General features: G+C 42.7%; 1 protein-coding gene across 1 annotated transcript in view; it reads right to left on the bottom strand.

Annotated features, from left to right (window-relative positions):
- LOC311125544 (transforming acidic coiled-coil-containing protein 2-like) overlaps nt 1-9,793 on the bottom strand; it is a gene marked incomplete at its 5' end in the record, with an annotated part of 14,011 nt that extends 4,218 nt beyond the window's left edge. The window contains 4 exons of the mRNA XM_084199578.1: nt 1,106-1,226; nt 2,149-2,255; nt 2,641-2,801; nt 9,750-9,793. Coding sequence (XP_084055704.1) covers nt 1,106-1,226; nt 2,149-2,255; nt 2,641-2,801; nt 9,750-9,793 — 433 coding nt within the window. The remainder of the gene's footprint in view (nt 1-1,105; nt 1,227-2,148; nt 2,256-2,640; nt 2,802-9,749) is intronic.
- Nucleotides 9,794-10,000: the final 207 nt, after the last annotated feature.

Genomic DNA, 10,000 nt, shown 5'->3' with positions numbered 1-10,000 from the left:
AGAACTTTGAAAGTTTCGTCAAGCGCAGTGGCAAAAACCATCAAGCGCTATGATGAAACTGGCTCTCATGAAGACCACCACAGGAATGGAAGACCCAGAGTTACCTCTGCTCCAGAGGATAAGTTCATTAGAGTTACCAGCCTCAGAAATTGCAGCCCAAATAAATGATTCACAGAGTTCAAGTCACAGACACATCTCAACATCAACTGTTCAGAGGGGACTGTGTGAATCAGGCCACGAATTGCTGCAAAGAAATCACTACTAAAGGACACCAATAAGAAGAAGAGACCTGCTTGGGCCAAGAAACACGGGCAATGGACATTAGACCGGTGGAAATGTGTCCTTTGGTCTGGAGTCCAAATTGTAGATTTTTGGTTCCAACCACCGTGTCTTTGTGAGACGCGGTGTGGGTGAACGGATGATCTCCGAATGTGTAGTTCCCACCGTAAAGGATGGAGGAGGAGGTGTTATGGTGTGGGGGTGCTTTGCTGGTGACACTGTCTGTGATGTATTTAGAATTCAAGGTACACTTAACCAGCATGGCTACCACAGCATTCTGCAGCGATACGCCATCCCATCTGGTTTGGGCTTAGTGGGACTATCATTTGTTTTTCAACAGGACAATGACCCAACACACCTCCAGGCTGTGTAAGGGTTATTTTACCAAGAAGGAGAGTGATGGAGTGCTGGCCTCCACAATCCCCCGACCTCAACCCAATTGAGATGGTTTGGGATGAGTCGGAGGGCAGAGTGAAGGAAAAGCAGTCAACAAGCACTAAGCATATGTGGGAACTCCTTCAAGACTGTTGGAAAAGCATTCCAGGTGAAGATGATTGAGAGAATGCCAAGAGTGTGCAAAGCTGTCATCAAGGCAAAGGGTGGCTATTTGAAGAATCTCAAATATAAAATATATTTTGATTTGTTTAACACTTTTTTGGTTACTACATGATTCCATATGTGTTATTTCATAGTTGTGATGTCTTCCCTAATATATATAAGCGTGCTGATCTAGGATCAGCCCCCCCCCCGTCCATAAAATCGTATTAATTATGATCTAAAAGGCCAAACGGATCTGAGATCAGCACTCCTGATCTGAGATCAGTACCTTCTGCTCCAGGGTTCTCTCCAGTGAGTCCACCTTCATGGTCTCCTTCCTGAGAGAGGCCTGGTACGCTGCTGTCTCCTGACGGGCCTTCATCCTCACCTGGGCGATGTCAGAGTTCGCCCTGAGAGACACATACAGGACGTTAGTGTCACGGTGGTCAACACATACAGGATGTTAGTGTCACGGTGGTCAACACATACAGGATGTTAGTGTCACGGTGGTCAACACATACAGGACGTTAGTGTCACAGTGGTCAACACATACAGGACGTTAGTGTCACGGTGGTCAACACATACAGGATGTTAGTGTCACGGTGGTCAACACATACAGGATGTTAGTGTCACGGTGGTCAACACATACAGGACGTTAGTGTCACGGTGGTCAACACATACAGGACGTTAGTGTCACGGTGGTCAACACATACAGGATGTTAGTGTCACGGTGGTCAACACATACAGGATGTTAGTGTCACGGTGGTCAACACATACAGGATGTTAGTGTCACGGTGGTCAACACATACAGGACGTTAGTGTCACGGTGGTCAACACATACAGGACGTTAGTGTCACGGTGGTCAACACATACAGGACGTTAGTGTCACGGTGGTCAACACATACAGAACGTTAGTGTCACGGTGGTCAACACATACAGGTGCTCATCTGATCACCTCTATCAACAACAAGGAGCTGGATTTGTGTACAGTAGATTGGTTGAGATTCTATAGTATCTGTGTACAGTAGATTGGTTGAGATTCTATAGTATCTGTGTACAGTAGATTGGTTGAGATTCTATAGTATCTGTGTACAGTAGATTGGTTGAGATTCTATAGTTTCTGTGTACAGTAGATTGGTTGAGATTCTATAGTATCTGTGTACAGTAGATTGGTTGAGATTCTATAGTATCTGTGGTTGTCTATATCTCTCTGTTTTTATTTAATTTAGTGTATTGAGACCGTATGATAATCCACTATAAATTAAAAGTTTTGACTTGACTTGACTTGGTTGAATATGTATGAGGTCTTTGCTTTCAAGATGGTGGACTCACCTGTCTAGTTTCTCCTCTGCATGGATCTTCAGGGCTTGGTAACGCTGTTCCTCCTTCCTCACCCTGGAGAGGTACTCCTGAGCACACTTCTTCAACACCTCCTCATTCTGATAGGGGAGAGAGAAACCATGGTCAGGCTTTCAGCACCAATGGCCACTCAACGCAGCTACCTTAAATGACCTCAGCGGGATGAGGTCATGAACCGCTAATCATAACTACTGGGAGAAAAAAAAAGGTTTGACTTGCAATGATCCTGTTATGTGATTGGTCTATTTCAGTTGAATGCACGGATTGTAAGTATCTCTAGATGAGTGCGTCTACTAAATCAAGTATACAGTGTATAGACAACGTCATCATCGACATCGATGGACAGCCATAAGCAGTGTGTGCGGCCGAAAGGCTGGTTGGTCTTTGTGTGCGTGTGTGTCTGTCCATGTGTCTGTGTGCCTGCTGTGTGTCTGTGTGTAGGTATGTGTTCAAGTGTGTACCCACCTTGCGGTAGCCCTCGAGGACATCCTTCAGCTTCTCGTATCGTCTGAACAGTTCCGCCAGACTCTTCTCCACTGAGTTGAGGTCTGAAAGAGCCTGGTCCTTCTCTAGGATCAGCTGCTGAATGGTGTGGTGAGACAGAGACTTATCCTTCTGCTCATCATCTGGAGGGAGGGAGGAGAGAGAGAGGAGAGAGGAGAGAGATGAGATGGAGGGAGAGAGAGAGAGGAGAGAGGAGAGAGATGAGATGGAGAGAGGAGAGAGAGAGGAGAGAGGAGAGAGAGAGGAGAGAGGAGAGAGATGAGATGGAGGGAGAGAGAGAGAGAGGATAGAGGAGAGAGATGAGATGGAGGGAGAGAGAGAGAGAGAGGAGAGAGGAGAGAGGAGAGAGGAGAGAGATGAGATGGAGGGAGAGAGAGAGAGGAGAGAGGAGAGAGAGAGGAGAGGAGAGATGGAGGGAGAGAGAGAGGAGAGAGATTAGATGGAGGGAGAGAGAGAGAGGAGAGAGGAGAGAGAGTAGAGAGGAGAGAGAGAGAGAGAGAGAGAGAGAGAGAGAGAGAGAGGAGGGGGGAGGATATAGATGAGATGATGGTCCTGGTACTTCACACATAAACACACAGACACTAACACATTTGTTCATGTGCATATCAACACACACAACACACATGCTTACATACACACCTGCACACACACAGATTTGACATTTTAAAAAATTAAAGTAGGTTCCTACTTCTACCTATTCCTACAGTAGTTAATGACGCCTGCATTAGGGACATTTTAGCATGAATGCAATATTGATAAAGCTTGTGTTTCTGTGTGAAGCATGCAGACAGAACAGACAAACACTAAACGTTGAGTGAAATGAACGAGACCCAAAGAGACTTCCGGAAAGAGTATTGTAACGTTCCAACCCTGTTCGGGCAGTGGTTTGTGAGTTAGTGAGTTTTACAGGAGACCAGGGTCATAGTAGAGAAATGAACATCCAATTCTCTTGCGTCAGCTCTGGTGGACATTTCTGCAGTCAGCATGCCAATTGAAAACTCCAATTGAACACTCCCTCAAAACTTGAGACATCTGTGGCATTGTGTTGTGTGACAAAACTACACATTCTAGAGCGGTCTTTTATCGTCTGGCACGAGGCACAAGGTGCACCTGTGTAATGGTCATTCTGTTTAATCAACTTCTTGATATGCTACACCTGTCAGGTGGATGGTTTATCTTGGCAAAGGATAAATGCTCACTAACAGAGATGTAAACACATTTGTGCACAACATTTGAGAGAAATAAGCTTTTTTTGTGCGTATGGAAAGTTTCTGGAACCTTTTATTTCCGCTCATGAAACATGGGACCAACACTTTACATGTTGTGTTTATATTTTTTGTTCAGTGTAGACAACAGCCATGGAAGAGGGTGAAATTACAGCTCCAGCTGTCAGTAAATGGAGGGTGTAGACTACTGAACAGGTCATTTTGTGGGAGGACATTATGAAAACAGTCCCTAGAGCGGAGGACTTTTGAGGACAGAGAGATAATGGAAACAAAGTCTGTTTCTTTGTAATGTTTTCTGTCCTCAGATATGGAAAGCTGTGAAAGCCTGTTTGCAGATGAAGAGGTCCCAATGAATGTCACAAGAGACTAAGGGTTTATCCTATACGCCATGAGTTATATGTGTAGGCCCGCCCACCCACAGTATGTTAGTAAATGTTGTATACAAAAAATACAGTTAAACATCACACACAATGCATAGCCCTATTACTGAAGCAAGCCAACCCTGCTGGAGGTCTGCTGGGTGTGCAGGGTTCCGTTTCAGCCCAGCAGCAATAACACCCCCGATTCAACTTATCAAATCTAACGAGTTGATAATCAAGCGTGCGATTGCTGGGCTGGAACAGAAGTCTGCTCACCCAGTAGATCAGGTATCAGTGGAGCAACGTTGGCCACCGCTGGTGTGGATGATTATTATTTTTTGGTTCACCTGAAATGATGCTTTAGTAATAATAACCTACCGGTTACTACTCAATGATCTATTGTTGTTTAGACTAATATGTCTAATCTTTACATACCAGTTAGCTTATTTGTAAATGTTGAAGTGATGTGAAGTGTTGATCCGTTGAAGTGAAGCGTTTAAAACGTGTTTTAATTGTTAAACTATTATTCAAAATGAACTAGTGTCAATGTTTGATTATATCACACGTCACATTCATGCCATGAAGACGGTGTTAGAGCCAGGTTTTATAATGTAATAATGTCTATAACGTGTCTCTGTTTCTGTGTTGTATTCTCAAATGAACGTTTCCTTTTTTTTTTGTCTAGTTGTAAGATCTCCAATCTGTTTTATTTGATTGTCACTCGCTCTCAGTATACCAGCTATGTGAATCCATTGTGCAGGCTTATCATATGGCATGCGTCACCAAATGCAGTGATAGGCCAACAGCATGATGTCATTACATAGCCTCAAGGGCATCTGTCATCTGAGGCTGAGAATATCTAAACTCACACATTGTTTACGTGTTGTTTTATGTTCTCAAATTTAAAATGAAACCAGTAGACAGTGTATATGAGGTGGCCCATATACCAGATTTTGTACACGCCTTTGAAGTGCTGACATATAAAATTGTTTAGTGCAAATCCAAGCCTTGTAAATTACAGTGGGGAAAAGTGTCAGCCACCAATTGTGCAAGTTCTCCCACTTAAAAAGATGAGAGAGGCCTGTAATTTTCATCATAGGTACACGTCAACTATGACAGACAAATTGAGAAGAAAAAAATCCAGAAAATCACATTGTAGGATTTTTAATGAATTTATTTGCAAATTATGGTGGAAAATAAGTATTTGGTCAATAACAAAAGTTTCTCAATACTTTGTTATATACCCTTTGTTGGCAATGACACAGGTCAAACGTTTTCTGTAAGTCTTCACAAGGTTTTCACACACTGTTGCTGGTATTTTGGCCCATTCCTCCATGCAGATCTCCTCTAGAGCAGTGATGTTTTGGGGCTGTCGCTGGGCAACACGGACTTTCAACTCCCTCCAAAGATTTTCTATGGGGTTGAGATCTGGAGACTGGCTAGGCCACTCCAGGACCTTGAAATGCTTCTTACGAAGCCACTCCTTTGTTGCCCGGGCGGTGTGTTTGGGATCATTGTCATGCTGAAAGACCCAGCCACGTTTCATCTTCAATGCCCTTGCTGGTTTTCACTCAAAATCTCACGATACATGGCCCCATTCATTCTTTCCTTTACACGGATCAGTCGTCCTGGTCCCTTTGCAGAAAAACAGCCCCAAAGCATGATGTTTCCACCCCCATGCTTCACAGTAGGTATGGTGTTCTTTGGATGCAACTCAGCATTCTTTGTCCTCCAAACACGACGAGTTGAGTTTTTACCAAAAAGTTCTATTTTGGTTTCATCTGACCATATGACATTCTCCCAATCCTCTTCTGGATCATCCAAATGCACTCTAGCAAACTTCAGACGGGCCTGGACATGTACTGGCTTAAGCAGGGGGACACGTCTGGCACTGCAGGATTTGAGTCCCTGGCGGCGTAGTGTGTTACTGATGGTAGGCTTTGTTACTTTGGTCCCAGCTCTCTGCAGGTCATTCACTAGGTCCCCCCGTGTGTTTCTGGGATTTTTGCTCACCGTTCTTGTGATCATTTTGACCCCACGGGGTGAGATCTTGCGTGGAGCCCCAGATCGAGGGAGATTATCAGTGGTCTTGTATGTCTTCCATTTCCTAATAATTGCTCCCACAGTTGATTTCTTCAAACCAAGCTGTTTACCTATTGCAGATTCAGTCTTCCCAGCCTGGTGCAGGTCTACAATTTTGTTTCTGGTGTCCTTTGACAGCTCTTTGGTCTTGGCCATAGTAGAGTTTGGAGTGTGACTGTTTGAGGTTGTGGACAGGTGTCTTTTATACTGATAACAAGTTCAAACAGGTGCCATTAATACAGGTAACGAGTGGAGGACAGAGGAGCCTCTTAAAGAAGAAGTTACAGGTCTGTGAGAGCCAGAAATCTTGCTTGTTTGTAGGTGACCAAATACTTATTTTCCACCATAATTTGCAAATAAATTCATTAAAAATCCTACAATGTGATTTTCTGGATTTCTTTTTCTTAATTTGTCTGTCATAGTTGACGTGTACCTATGATGAAAATTACAGGCCTCTCTCATCTTTTTAAGTGGGAGAACTTGCACAATTGGTGGCTGACTAAATACTTTTTTCCCCCACTGTAGGTACAGTGTGAAAATAAGGAGATGACAGTTAGGCTACATGAGACGAGCATTACAGGTAACATTTTATGAGGTTGATTTTAGCAATGTTGCTTGCAAAATTATTGCAGTTGTTCCCATAGGTAGACAGTACATGGTTGCTCTATGTATCACTGAATAAGCTAGCGGCTGGGCTAACACGGCTAACCTTTTAGGTCAATAATATGCTATTTTTATTAACATTTTGTTGGCTTTATAATTGTGAGAGAAATTTAACTAACTAGTAGCTAGCTAGTTAGCTATACCTAGGCAGCTTACAAGGTCAGTTGACTTTTCTCAAAACAAACCTCGTTGTTGCTAGCTACTTCTTGTCGATCGTGCTAGCTTTAACGGCCAAATATCACTTCATAAACGTCCCAAAAAAATAATATTATATATATAAATGTGGCCAGCATCGTAGACCATTTCTCCCTAATTGCTGCAGCTTTAGCTCACCTCGAAACAACAGAGAAATGCAGTGAAAAGCAGCGTGCTGCAAACATTCTAAAAACGTTTTGTCACCAGTGGTTGTTTTGTCACCATGTTTAGTCCTACGGCGCTAACCTGGTGAGCGTCCTTTGGAGCTCCGCCCAAGCTTGATTGGTTTTGACGTGTTGCGAGGGTTCACTGATTTACACAAGGTTCCGACCCCTCTTTAGCTGATTTAGCCGAGGAAACTTCCGACGAGGCTAAGGTTTAACTAACTAATACTACCAAGCTCACTTACACACACAACATGGACATTTGGTGTGTGTGTGTGTGTGTGTGTGTGTGTGTGTGAGAGAGAGAGACAGTTAAGGTTCCTGCTATGTACTTCAGCGGAAGAAAGAACAGAAGTGTGTCCTATGTGAAAGGCTACCTTATGAAATCTGGTGTTGTGTAGAAAACGAATAAAGAGGTACAGTTTCACCAGTTTGCTCACAAAGAAGAAGTCTCGAAAAGTAAAAGACAACAGAAATGGAATAAATGAACGTCACTAGACGAAGAGAGTTCTCCCTCTCTCTTTGACAGACGGATGTGATCTGAAGACACAAAACAACTAAATGCAGAGTCCTCGATACTCACCTGGCAGCCCTGTTAGAGAGGGTTTACACAAAAGGAGAAGCAGAACAGAAAAGAAGGGGTTGTGTTATAGTCAAGCTGAGAGGGCAGCAGAACACGTGAGTTGGGGTCAATTCCATTTCAACTGGGGTCAATTCCGTTTCAACTGGGGTCAATTCCGTTTCAACTGGGGTCAATTCCATTTCAACTGGGGTCAATTCCGTTTCAACTGGGGTCAATTCCGTTTCAACTGAAATTCCAATTCAACATTTTAAATGTGTCTCATAAACTAGGTTTCCATCCAATTGGCAACAGATTTTTCATGCGAATATTCAAAAAAATCCATATTAATAAAATACGCCCATTTTCCCACCGGAGATGTGTTTCCATGAAATTGACTTGTTGCAGATAAAAGTATGTGCGTAGTACACATACAAATTACATTTTGAGGTTAAATTCCCATGTACCGAATAAAAAATACAAGTTAAATGGGTTTCCATATAATTTTCAACTCTACTGATGGTTTTGTCAACAACAACAAAACGATCCATGATAGAGTGAATGTTCCCTCTGGTATTGGCACGGATATAGTGCTGGCTATAGTCTACGTGACGAGATTATTATGGACAAAAGAGCGGGATTATTTTAATTTGTCAAACGGCAGCCAAGCATCGATCATCATGTCACCAGAAGAAGACCCTCGATATTTATTGGAAAGCAGCATCAAGCTCATCACCTTTCACCACCCTGTGAAGTTCATCATAACTTATTTCATCTGTAGCCTAATAAACTGCATGCTTTCCCGAGTCGTAGTGGGAGGACCACACAACATGTCATCGCGTGACTCCAAGTTTACTTCGATAGGATGGTTATTATATCCATATTTGCGCATAAAAGCATTTCCATTTCTCGCATCATTCATTTTACAGAAACAAAACGATCCCACCTCGTCTAGAGTATTTTGTTTTGTTGAACATTTGCTGTTTCCATCAGGCCTGTCATGACATTTTTTTATCCAACGTACTTTACTCACATAAAAAGGCCAGATGGAAACCTGCTTATAGAGACAAATTTAGGAACATTTGAATTTCAAGTTAATTCCTGGATTGACTGAACTGAATTAGAATTGACTCCAACCCTGGGCACGTGAGAGAACCGTAGCCATGTTAGAGCAAAAACGGCGCATCACTCCTTTAGCGAGAGTGTTGAGTGATGTACAGGGTTGGGGTCAGTTCCATTTCAATTTGGTCCATTCATGAAGTAACCCGAAATTCCAATTCTAACAAACAAACAAAAAAATTCTCATAGAAAAGCATTCGGGACAATTGGAATTTCTGTTAACTTCCTGAATTGACTGGAGTTGACCCCCCCCCCCCCCCACCCCTGGTCCTGTATGAATAATGGGATGAAATCATCATCAAAAAATCAGAGCCGAGCTTCAGAAATGGCCAGAGGTGGAAAGGGAGAAATGAACGAGAGAAACAGGACAAAGAGTGAATCTTGTGGGTTTGATGTGGAAGGAGATAGTGAGGCTGGAGGCCTACAGTAATTAGATGTCCTTATATTATACCACAGAGAAAAAAACTGAAAGCTTTCGATGGATTAGGAGGAAACATGCTGTAGCTTGCGTCACATGGTTTAACCTTTTAAAATGATGAATTGGGCACAATGATTTTTGTCATTTGCTAATTATTAGCATACTGAAAACGTTGTGAGGAAGAACCACATATTGGTATAAAAAGCATGTATAAAAGCCATGCTGTGGTTGGTTGTACTCTACTTTAGCTGTATATTTGGAGAAACTACACAGAGAAACACTCACCAATCATTTGTGCAATGGTCTTCTCATACTCTGCCACGATTCTCCTGTGAGCCACAAAATTAATTATAAACACACAGATATTCCAGTGTTAAAGGTACACGTGAGATCTTAGACAGGAAGTAACATGTCAACACCAATCATGTGCTTTCTTCACAAAGGGCAATCACGCACAATGTTGTCACCCACAAGCGTGAGGTGGACGGGGCTATCTTTAAACCTCTTTAGGTATGTGTCTAAATCTGCCTTTGTTT

Source organism: Coregonus lavaretus (assembly GCF_964263955.1).
Source record: "Coregonus lavaretus genome assembly, contig: HAP1_SCAFFOLD_3894, whole genome shotgun sequence".
Lineage (NCBI taxonomy): Eukaryota > Metazoa > Chordata > Actinopteri > Salmoniformes > Salmonidae > Coregonus > Coregonus lavaretus.
The sequence above is the reverse complement of the archived record's forward strand: the minus strand, read 5'-3'. Positions and strand labels throughout refer to the sequence as shown.